This window comes from Euprymna scolopes, chromosome 21, assembly GCF_053919585.1.
Source record: "Euprymna scolopes isolate OS-2025 chromosome 21, ASM5391958v1, whole genome shotgun sequence".
In the NCBI taxonomy this organism is placed as follows: Eukaryota; Metazoa; Mollusca; class Cephalopoda; order Sepiida; family Sepiolidae; genus Euprymna; species Euprymna scolopes.
The window spans coordinates 90,416,957-90,430,179 of record NC_136502.1 but is presented as its reverse complement, the minus strand read 5'-3'; the positions used below and the strand labels follow the sequence as shown (position 1 = coordinate 90,430,179).

The 13,223-nt window shown below is 32.7% G+C and overlaps 1 protein-coding gene across 1 annotated transcript in view; it reads right to left on the bottom strand.

Annotated features, from left to right (window-relative positions):
* LOC145242564 (arginase-1-like) overlaps window positions 1-12,544 on the bottom strand; it is a 114,020-nt gene extending 101,476 nt beyond the window's left edge. The window contains exon 1 of the mRNA XM_080105654.1: window positions 12,356-12,544. Within this exon, the coding sequence (XP_079961780.1) occupies window positions 12,356-12,400 (45 nt within the window). The 5' untranslated portion in view covers window positions 12,401-12,544. The remainder of the gene's footprint in view (window positions 1-12,355) is intronic.
* Between the last annotated feature and the right edge of the window lie 679 nt (window positions 12,545-13,223).

The window sequence follows — 13,223 nt, the reverse complement described above, 5'->3', positions numbered from 1 at the left end:
AACCTAATTTGCTTACGGAGTAGATAGGTTCTGTCTATCGCCCGGCTTCCATACTCCTTCTTTGCCTATTAGTCAGGTGCAGAGACATTATCACAGTGATTCGACAGAAACACCCAGTGGTAGATCTTGTTTATTGTCTAGGGCAATGAATGCCGTTTCCCAACTCCCGTCACACCCCACCCCTAAAACTGGGCACTTAAGAGTGCTTGAGTACCACATATGCCTGAGCAATTAGATTGGGTTGACCTTCCTCTAATGGGTTGAGGGTACCGGATTGACAGTTACTGGCTGCTGTTTCCGACTGGTAGTACAGGCCCCTAACTCTTTGGTAGCGCTTAGAACGGCTGCTCCATCAACAGTTGTATAATATCGGGATGTTTGTAGTGCCATGCCGCGCATGGAAAGGGACCCTGCACTCATCCCCGGTGGGCTTTCCTGAGGCCACAGTCCTAGTTGAAGAAGGGTCAGATAGTGGTCTACTTGTGATGCATGTGAGATACTCTGCATAACCTCCTGTTCAGCTCCCCCTTACATAACTAAAACTCGTAAAAAAATATGACAGTACAATCTAAAGATAAGCTTAAACCAGGCTTAGGGTCAAACAAATCCAACTTGTCTCCTCCCTTCAGGCTTGCATTCACAAATATCCGTGGGCTTAGAACTAATTTAGCTGATGTTGAAGCATTTCTCCTAACAAATACCCCGGATATCTTAGCGCTAAGTGAGACTAACCTACACTCCTCTATCCCTTCTAACTACTTTAACATGCCTGGATATCTCCCACTCTGCCGTAAGGACTCTGACAGACACATGCACGGACTTGGAGTTTACATTCGTAATACCCTTCCCTTGACTAGAGAAACAAACCTAGAATCGGATGATCAAGCCTTTATGTGCTTTAGACTAATCTTGCAACACAACGTTAACTACTTTTACTTTCTCTACCGCTCTCCCTCGACCCAAGACTGCACGATAATAAACAAAGTCTCTGACAGCATAGACACAGCACTCTCCATCGACACTAGCGCCCAAGTACATGTATTTGGTGACTTTAATGTCCATCACAAAAACTGGCTTGGATTCTCTACTTACACAGATGCAGCAGGCAGCACAACTCATAGCTTCTCTATATCTCACTCCCTATCACAAATTGTTACTTTTCCAACCCGTTTCCCTGACCAGGAAGAACAACACGCATCACTTTTAGATCTGTTTTTGACCACAGTTCCCGATGATTGTATAATGAATGCCGACAGCCCACTTGGGAACGCTGATCATGCAGTGATAATGGTTGAAATCGCCCTAAACTCTAGAGCTAAAACTGAAGAGCCAGTGCTCAAAACAATGAGATATTATAAAAAGGATGACTGGGAAGCCATTAGAGATCTTATCAGAGATGCCCCACGGGGAAATATCTTTTCTCTTCCTGCTGAACAGTGTGCAAACGAGACCACTGAATGGTTCAAAACTGCAATCGAAGCGCATGTTCCCATGCGGAAATTTTATAGCAAGCCCCACTTTCCCCAATGGTTTACTTCGACCTGCGCAACTGCCATTGCTCAAAGGCAGCATGCATACCGCAGATTTAACCGACATAAGTCCAGTTCAAACAGACATAAGTACATAGAAGCTAGAAATAACGTTAAGAAAGAAATAGCGACAGCTAAGAGAGAATTTACTGAAACCACTAAAAAACGCATAGAAGCACAAAAACTAGGAACTCGTGACTTCTGGAAAATCTATAACAGTGTAGTAAATAATGGGCAATCAACAATTCCCCCACTAACCAACAATCACGAGGTTGCTTGCTCAGCAACCGAAAGGCTAACATGCTTGCTAGTCGATTTGCCTCAAACTCCACACTGGACCCTCTAAACCACCCCCTACCTGAATTTCCTATGCGGACAGACGCCACGGTAGACGATCTAAAAATCACCCCTGCTCAAGTACATGCTATCATAAAAAAAATCTTGACACTTCAAAAGCATGTGGACCCGACCTCATCCCAGCTGTGCTATTAAAAAGTGCTCAGCTGAAGTAGCTCCGGTTCTCTCCAAACTCTACAACAAATGCCTTAATGAATCGTGTTTTCCGGGCTGTTGGAAAACTGCTTCTGTTGTACCAGTATTCAAGAATTCTGGCGAAAGAACTGACCCATTAAATTATCGCCCCATTAGCCTCCTCCCACTTTTTGCCAAAATATTTGAGACCATAATTAACCATGCTCTAGTCCGTCACCTTACAGATGCTAAGCTTCTGACTGACAAACAATATGGATTTAGACAAGCCCGTTCCACAGCAGACATCCTCACTGTAATCTCTGAACGGATATACCATTCACTGGATAAAGCTGGGGAGGGCAGAGCGGTAGCTCTAGATATATCCAAGGCTTTTGACAGGGTATGGCATGAGGGTCTCCTCAGGAAGATTAGATCATACGGTATCACTGGTAGAATACTTAGTATAATTAAATCCTTCTTAGATAAGAGAAAAATCCAGGTTGTCCTCGACGGTCGTACATCTAAACAATACGATATAAATGCGGGAGTGCTCCAGGGGTCTATCCTTGGACCTCTGCTGTTCCTGATATTCATAAATGACCTCCCCGACAAAATTTCCTCTGAGATGGGTATATATGCTGATGACACCACACTCTATAATAGACACGACAGGAGGAAAACAAATGAACACATATTTAAAGAAATGGCAGAAACTCTAGAAGATGACCTCCAATCTGTAGTGGAATGGGGACAAAAATGGATGGTCACGTTCAATGCCGCCAAGATTAAACTAGTTTCATTCAATAATTACAAGAAACCTTTTCTACTACCTATAGCAATGGCCAACGACTCTTTATCTGAGAGCACGTCTTTCAAGCTCCTTGGTCTAACGTTCACAGGAAACATGAGTTGGAACAATTACATCGAGGGCATTGCCAGCGCAGCTGCAAGGAAGGTGGGCTCTCTCTACCGTGCTAGAAAACTACTAACACCCGAAAGTATCCTGTACCTCTATAAGGCAACCATTCGCCCATGTATGGAGTATTGCTGTCATATTTGGGCTGGTGCATCGGCTACGTCTCTCACTCCTTGACAAGGTTCAAAAGAGAGTCGCCAATCTGATAGGCCCTAAACTGGCATCTAAGCTTCAGCCTCTGTCCCATCGACGAAACGTTGCATCCCTCTGCCTGTTCTACAAGTATTATAATGGTGAATGCTCTGACGAACTGCAAGCACTTGTGTCCCCACGACGTGAACACACTCGACAGACCCGACAGGCTGCAAAATCCCACCCCCACATTGTAGAAGTCCCTAGATGTAAAAGATCTTTCTACTCCAGTAGTTTCTTCCCCGGAACCGCTAGACTCTGGAATTCCATTCCAGGTTCCTGCTTCCCCAACTGTACTGACGTTCAGAAGTTCAAGTGCAACGTGAACCAACATCTTGCTGCCCAAATCCCTACATAGTACCCCAGTAGTTGTTGCCCCTGTTAGTAGCCCTCTACACCAAAGTGGCAATGTGCCTTGTATGGGGTGAAAATGTAACATATATATATATATATATATATATATATATATATATATATATATATATATATATATATATATATATATATATATTGTCGACTTTAAAAGAGTTCCATTTCCTTTTATCAACATTCTTTCTCTGCCATATTCGTTTTTTTTTAAATCAAAGGAATAAATATAAATATAAATAAAAATCTCTCCAGATGTTTGTTTTTTTTCCGAGCAACACATATCTGTTTCCGATGGTTTTTTTTTTTTGCTAAATTTTCGCTATCCAACGAAATACGTGTAAGACATACTATATATCCTAATTATGCTTTTTCTTTATATGCATAGTTTTTACATTGTGCATAATTGCGTAGAATTTAGGATGAAAACGTTTTAGCACAGGAACATGTTTTTTTTATTCTTCTGTTTGGTTTTTAGCCTGTAAAAATAGCTGCTAAGAGTCAAAATTGAGAAAGAAAAAAAAACAGTTGATCTTGGCCGGGGAAAATCAAATAATAATAAATAGCATGCCTAAAATCGGTTTCATAAGGAAGACCAAACAAAACAATAAATTGTACGATCGTGTCGGAAACGATGTTTTTTTATTGAGATAGACAATAAGTCTTATACAATAATTTTATTTACTTATTATATGTCTGCATTGCAACGAGCACTGTTTTATTTTATTTTTATTTTATTAATTTACTAATACATTAAAATATACTCTGCTCTTTGGACTGTTGTTCTAATCCCCTTAATAATAACAATAATATATATATATATATATATATGCACACACATACATACATATATACATATATATATATATTTACATAGGCAGCATCACTTATCAAGGCCAAGAGACCACTCGAGGATAAGGGTTAAAGAGTGTACAGTAGAAATTGGACAATATAGTAATCGTTAGTAATGAAATTCGGTAAATTTAACTTATATGGAACGGCTCATCAAAAACTTGTTTACGTTAGACTTGAAGACATTGTAGTCAGCTGGAAAGCAGAAAAACGGAAGGCGCGCAGTTCTAAGAAAGAAGCTTTGTTCATAGAATAACTATAATATCTACATGACGTGTTATTTGGATGCTCGGGGTTGCCAGTTCATACACTACGCTTAAACATGATATTTCAATTCATGCAGATTGCGTATGTATTATTATGGAATCAATCCCATATTAATTATTATATATTACGAGTAATACTTTGCCCGGTGGACTAATTCGCAAAATAAAATAATAAAATAAATAATAATGATAATGTCGTTGATCAAAGTCCGTCTGTGTTTGTTTACAATATCACGTCAGCTGATATTTGGGTTCGACGATAAATGCTCTGGAAAAGACACTTCTAATTAATGTTTAGTTTTAAAATATGAAAACGAAGATATAATTTACGGTAATATGAAATGGTACCTCTTCTTTTATCGTAAATTGAAATCATCAATAAGAAAATTTAAAAAAAAAAGAAAAAATGGTGTCGTACACCCGGACTTGAACAGGGATCATTCGATTTGTAGTTGAATGTTTTACTGCTGAGCTTCACCTCCAGATGACAATACTTCTGTTTTTGTGTTTTGTTTTAAAGGAGATGATTTGCTGAGACTTAACTATTCCCTGATTTGCTGATGGTTATCTCCCTTGGCTGGTGTAAGGTAAAATATTGACCTGTAAAAATTATTTTTTTTATAAGAAAAAAAAAAAAAAACTATTTTAGGATCGTATTTTTTCAATTTTTGATATTTATCGGATGAATTTCTGTATAAAAAATATCTAAGAAAACTGCCAGACATATTACCTTTGTATGAAATTTGCAAAAATAAGTTCAACCGTTTCGGAACCTATGATGAAGGAACTATAAAAGTGAAACTGTGTGTGTGTGTGTCTGAACTACTACTAGTATATATATATATATATATATATATATATATATATATATATATATATATATATATATATATATATATATATATATATAGTGTTATAATGGAATAATTCCAGGAGGAAATCCGGGAATGAGAGCTCAATGTAATCGTGTTATAATTTCCGACAATTATGTAATTTCCGTGTTTATATATATATATATATATATATATATATATATATATATATATATATATATATATATTACAAAGAGCCAACAAACATAAAACAAACCCTAATAAACAATAACTTCCCAATAAAATTGTCGACAAGCACATAAAAGTATTTAAACTCACTCCATAATAAAATCGTAAACCATAACCCTAACAAAAACGAAACCATCAAGTATACTATAAAAACCAATTACATGCTAACTCCAAAATAGATGAAAAATAATAACAAACCTAATTAAAAGATACACCAGAATAAAAACTGACTAAAACAAAAAGATCAAACTAATAATATGTCATACCAAATTTAAAACTTCCAACTTAATAATCAAAAACACTAACACCACATTAAACCAAAATAATGTAATGTATGAATTTATTTGCCCCTTCGAAGAATGTCTCCGAACCCACTCTAAAAATTCATACAACGCATACATAGACCATACAACAACAACACTTTCCCGACGACTAATCTATCATTTAGCCGACAATAGTGCCATAAAACAACATCTAACATACCACGATAAAAAAACAAACAAACTAGAGTCGTCCGACATTAACTAACAATACTAAAATCAGATACCTTAACAACTGTACAAGACGACTAAAATTACTAGAATCCATACTTATAAAGAGACGACAGCCCTTTCTGAACCGGATCTCAGTTAATACCGGCACAAATATACTAACAGTACTTAATAATTAACTAACAGTATTTAATAATTAACTAAAAGTATTTAATAATTAATTAGAAATTAAATAAATAAAATATGCAGTGAGAAAATCGAAATTAAAATTAAATAAAAAATAATTCAACCTAACCCCCCCCCCGGCACTCACCCCTATAACCAATTAATAAAAAAAAAAAAAAAAAAAAAACTATAATTACACCAAGCTTCATAGAAAACGAAAACAACAACAATCGCTCCTGAAGATAATCGGTTGCACCGATGAAAAGCGCTCGAGAACAATGAGAACAATATGGCCGAAACATAAACTTTGGGCGGCATACTGCATAAGCTGACTACCGAAATTAAAAGGACCGCCTGGCAAAATGAAAAACTATCCATCAAGATGGGGAAAAAGATAAACTCTGTCGTGTTCAACGATACGTGTCTGATTAACAAGCTGCTGCCAATATATATATATATATATATATATATATATATATATATATATATATATATATATATATATATATATATATATAACTACTTCATTTACTCATATATATATATATATATATATATATTTATATATATATATCTATGAGCAAACAGTTAGTAAACTATGTTAAAAAACACTTTGAAATGAGTTAAAAACATATAGAATCTTAAAAGGAAACACTAGATAAATGGATAATCCTTAATCCGCGGAGTTTCGAAGAAATACTTTCCTTTCCACCAGACTATCCATTCACGTGTAATCACCATTTTCTTTACTATATTCCCTCTGCTTCACTTTTTTTGCTTTTTTGTTTTCAAGTAAGATCTTTGACTTACTTGTTGTTTCATCAAATACTTTTGCATGCAAAATCCGATCCTGCATTTTGCTAATTCCTACCCTCTGATGAGAAGGAAAGTATTTCTTTGAAACTCCGCGGATTAAGGACTATCCACGTATCTAGTGTTTCCTTTTCAGATTAAATATGTTTTTAACTCATTTCAAAGTGTTTTTTTAACATATTTCATTAACTGTTTGCTCGTATTATAAGCTCTATTTCCTATTTGGTTTTATCGAGCTTTTATATCTGGCTAAGATAACTTTATAAATATTAATTCTTTAATATTTATAATATACTTTAATTTTACCATCTTGGATCATTTTGGTAAATTTAATTGTAACTTTATATATATATATATATATATATATATATATATATATATATGTGTGTGTGTGTGTGTGTGTGTATGTGTGTGTGTGTGTGTGTGTGTGAACTGCTAGGACATGTGTGTGTGTTTCTCTGTCCGTCTGTCTGTGTGTCTGCGTGCACATTTCTCTATCAAACTACTCTGTCAATTTTCAGTCTACAGACTCGAGATTTGACATAAAGGGGTATTGAGAATTGGGAAAATCTTCTTAATCGGTTTTCGGCCAGAAATTTGGCTGTCAAGGGGTCAAATTTCAACGATTTGACCTTTAAAACCTCTACTAAACTCCTCCACCAATTTTGTGTCTAAACACTTGAAATTTTAGGTTACCTGGACATGGATCGAACATTTTAATATATATATATATATAAATATATATATAGTGATATATATATATATATATATATATATATATATATATATATATATATATATATATATATATATATATACACACTAGTACATATATGTGTGCGTGTAAGCATTTAAATAATACATAGTTAATGGTAAAATAAAACATATTGTCCTTTTAGCCAGGATCAAAGTGAAGTATCTGTTCTGATACTACGTTTCACCTTTTCTGACCTCGATCAGTGGAGGAGAAATCCTCCTAGCCTGAGGCAATTTTTATTTTTGTTCCTATCCAGAGTGCCTCTTTCTGGGGAGCTACATTTTCCCCACATTGTAAACCGACCTTGTGTCTAACTCTGCGCTCGTGGAGAGACAAGTAAATTGGAACGTATACTCTCTTGCAAGAATGGATACTCTAGTCGTTTCTCATATACTACTGGATTGCGTAATATATATAAATATATATAAACACACACACACACACATACACACACATATATACATGCATAATAATTAAATAAACATTTATAATTATCACCATACTAATGTGCTGAATACTCACTAGCAAATACAATTATGACTTATGTAACAGTCACAAGTCTCGCTTACGTAACTGACTATTTTCATACGCAGACGCGTTTCAGCAAACACCTATGTTTCATATCCACACACACACACACACACACACACACACACACACACACACATATATATATACTCTTTTTCTCTCTCTCTCTTTCTCTCTTACTCTCTCTCTCTCACACACACTGGGAAGTGATATACAAATCACCATTAGCGTATGAAGCGATGCTCTTTGTGTAAACAAACTGAGTTTTAGTACTTTGGACAATGTCATAACATTGTTGATTCACTGCCTGAATAGCAACCGTACAGCAACAGTTAGAAGCTCCAACTTTTGTTTGGGTGAACGGGTTTCGATCCTGGCTTGGGTTAGTTGCTTGTCTAGTCGCACTGATGAGCTGTAAAACAGCGAAACAGTACTGTATATGGATGACTATATATATATATATATATATATATATATATATATATATATATATATATATATAAATATATATATATATATGTATAAGTATTCAAGCATATAACATAGCTATAATATTTTTCATACATAACTAATTGTTTTAAAATAAGTATTAACTTCTTATTTATCTAAATGCGCGTACACATGTATATATATATATATATATATATATATATACATATATATATATATATATATATATATATATATATACACCTGTAATATTTAAAAAAATATATCAACTTATTTATTTATTTAAATACATATACACACATCTTTGGGTGTTTAATATAAAAAATAACTATAAGAAAAATAATATAAGAAAATGCAGTTTAAATTCCTAGGGAGGCAATTAAAGTTCTTGCTGTTAGAAAATTCTACAGTTACGAAAAGGGAAATCAACTATATAATAAGAGAAATGATAACAAAACTTCAACTGAAATTGTTAAATAGAAAACGGGAATCACAAGCTTTTTACCATGTAGCCGTTTCTGAGATTTAAAAAAAAAATAGGATAGCAGTAAAAACCATCACTTATCTAGTGGAAAATATTTCACTTTTTTATAACGAAATCTAAATATCATTGATATATGTAAAAATATCACTGACATATGAAAAACATATCACTGACATATGAAAAAATATCACTGATATATGAAAAAAATATCACTTATATATGAAAAAAATATCACTGACATATGAAAAAAATATCACTGATATATGGAAAAATATCACTTATATATGAAAAAAATATCACTGATATATGAAAAAAATATCACTGATATATGGAAAATATCACTTATATATGAAAAAAATATCACTGACAAATGAAAAAAAATATCACTGATATATGAAAAAAATATCACTTATATATGAAAAAAATATCACTGACATATGAAAAAAATATCACTGACATATGAAAAAATATCACTGATATATGGAAAAATATCACTGATATATGGAAAAATATCACTAATATATAAAAATATGGCTGATATATAAAATATCACTAATATGGCTGATATATAAAATATCACTAATATATAAAAATATGGCTGATATATAAAATATATCACTGATATATAAAAGAATATCACTGATATATAAAAGAATATCACTGATATGTGAAAAAATATCAGTTATACAAAAAAGAATATCAGTGATATGTGAAAAATATCACTGATATATAAAAATATCACTGATATATAAAAAATATCACTGATATATAAAAGAATATCAGTGATATATAAAAGAATATCACTGATATATAAAAATATCACTGATATATAAAAGAATATCACTGATATATAAAAGAATATCAGTGGTATATAAAAAATATCAGTGATATATAAAAATATCACTAATGTATAAAAGAATATCAGTGATATATAAAAGAATATCACTGATATATAAAAGAATATCACTGATATATAAAAAATATCACTGATATATAAAAGAATATCACTGATATATAAAAAAATATCACTGATATGTGAAAAAATATCACTGCTATATAAATGAATATCACTGATATTTGAAAAATATCACCTATATATGGAATAAAAATATAACTAATATATGAAAATAAAATAATAACTGACATATGAAAAAATTTCACTGGTATATGAAAATAATATCGGTGATATGTATGAAAAAGTATCACTGATATATAGAAAAAATATTACTGATATATGAAAAAAATATCACTGATATATGAAAAAATGTCACTGATATATATAAAAAATATCACTGATATATAAAAAATATCACTGATATATAAAAAATATCACTGATACATGAAAAATATCACTGCTATATGAAAGAATAAAACTGATATATAAAAAGTATCACTGACATATTTTAAAACAAATATCACTGATAAATAGAATAAAAATGTCACTGATATGTAAAAATATCATTGATATATGGAAAATATCACTGATATATGAAAAAATATCATTGATATATGAAAAAATATCACTGAAATATGAAAAAAATCACTGATATATGAAAAAAATATCACTGATATATGAAAAAGATATCACTGAAATATGAAAAAAATCACTGATGTATGAAAAAATATCATTGATATACGAAAAAAATATCACTGATATATGAAAAAGATATCACTGAAAAATCATTTAGAATATTTGCATAAATATAATTACACGTAATAGTTAAGTAAAGATGATCATCTCATAAGAAAACCGAAAAAAAAAAAAACTAATGGGGAATTAATTAAAATGAATGTTTTAAAAGAATATGCAAATTAGTTAAATCTTTTACAGCTAAACGCAATTAACGGACCAATGTATAACAAAATTGTATTTTATTTTTAAATAAATAGAAAAAGGTCCTTGGCTTTCGGGCCGGGATCAAAGTGTATATTTTTACACGTAAATAAAAAAATGTTTTAAACAATTGGGCTCTAAATAGGACGTCCCCCAGTACGAAAGGGTGAATGCGGTATTATGGTGAAATAAGATACTAGCTAAGAGAAACTTTTGTTTTAGTTCTGGAGTGACAAGGATGACCAACGACCCCCCCCTCCTTTTGTCCGTCCTCCCCTTTTGAGTTTTCCTTTTGCCTAAGTTTTTTGTTCAGTTGGAACTTACTTTGTAATTTTAGCTTGAATAAAGAATTTAATATCTCAAAGTGTAGTATCTGTTCCGATGCTACACTTCAGTTAATTTGTCTACATCAATGAAGGAAGAACCCTCTATACTGAGACAATTATTATTTTGGGCTACTGCCAGAGTGCCCATTTTGCCCTTCTTTTGGAGAGCTGGTTTTCCTCCACATTAAAAGCGACCTTGTGTCACATTTTGCTTGCGTGAAGAAGCAAATGAATATCAATAGAAGAAAGGGGGTTTAATATGAATATCAACACAAAAAAAAAAAGTCCCAAAATTTATCGGAGTGAAAAAAATCAATACATGCGGTTAATATTATCTCTCTCTCTCTCTCTCTCTCTCTCTCTCTCTCTCTCTCTCTCTCTCTCTCTCTCTCTCTTATATATATATATATATATATATATATATATATATATATATATATATATATATATATAACGGAACAAACCGTATTATGTGTTCATCAACGTTTCGTCTTTATTTCGAGGAAGTCTCGAAATAAAGACGAAACGTTGATGAACACATAATACGGTTTGTTCCGTTTTATTTCTCTATTTTGTCGAAATACTATTTCCATTATTTTCATCATATATATATATATATATATATATATATATATATATATATGTGTGTGTGTATGTGTGTGTGTGTATACATACATATATATATATAAATACACACACACACACACACACACACACACACATATATATATATATATATATATATATATATATATATATATATATATATATATATATATATATATATATTCAACATGTCCAGGCCTAGGACGGATCGAAAATAATGATAACCCGTTATAAGTAAGTGTACTCACCTGCCCAGCTTGCATAGGCACACCAATAACAGATACTGCTTTCATATTGTTATAGTTTCAAAGAACGCCGAGAAAAAAATATTGGGACGAGTTTCAGACAGTTCGAAAGCTTTTATTCCCGTCTCATTTTTACATGTATTTATATGTGCATGGCTTTGTTGACATGAACACGAGGAACTGAAGGTGTCGCCCGATTTGACCAATCAAAATTCATCCCGTTATGCAAAGTGTTTTCTGTGCAGTAAAGATGTACTTATTCAAAGTCCCCCCCACCTCTCTTTATCGTCAGTTAATGTTGTTTATACCCCCTCTCTCTCTGTATCACTATTATACTTTCTTATTAAGTGCGTCTATATATCTGGAGAGGAGGGTGACTGTAATTGATTAAGACTTTCAGAGAAAATCGAGAATTTTATTTCGTTTTGTTAATATTGTGAATTATACTTATCATTGTTACTCCCTAGGAGTTTTCAAACACGCCATCATCTTAGAACTCTCTCGTGGTGTTCCCTGGAGTCGGAGTAATAACAAGTTTCCCCATATTTCCAGTACTCTCTACCTTTTTCGACAAACTTTGCAAATTAATTTGTGTTATCGTAATAGCCGCCTACCATTGATTTCTCATTGGTAGCGACCATTAATCTTCACTGTGATATAGGTGGCAATAAGCCTACTAAAGGTTCCACTCCTCCTCGCACTCGTCCAGCGGAGGTCTGGTTAGTGCTTTCTCTCCTCGGTCTTTCCATCCTCCTTGACCCTGCTTATTTGATGAGGCACAAGTTTATGGTGACGAAAACAAAATATTATTATTCACTCACTTGGAGTTTTCACCTAGGCCATCATCAAAGAATACTCTTTGAAAACAACT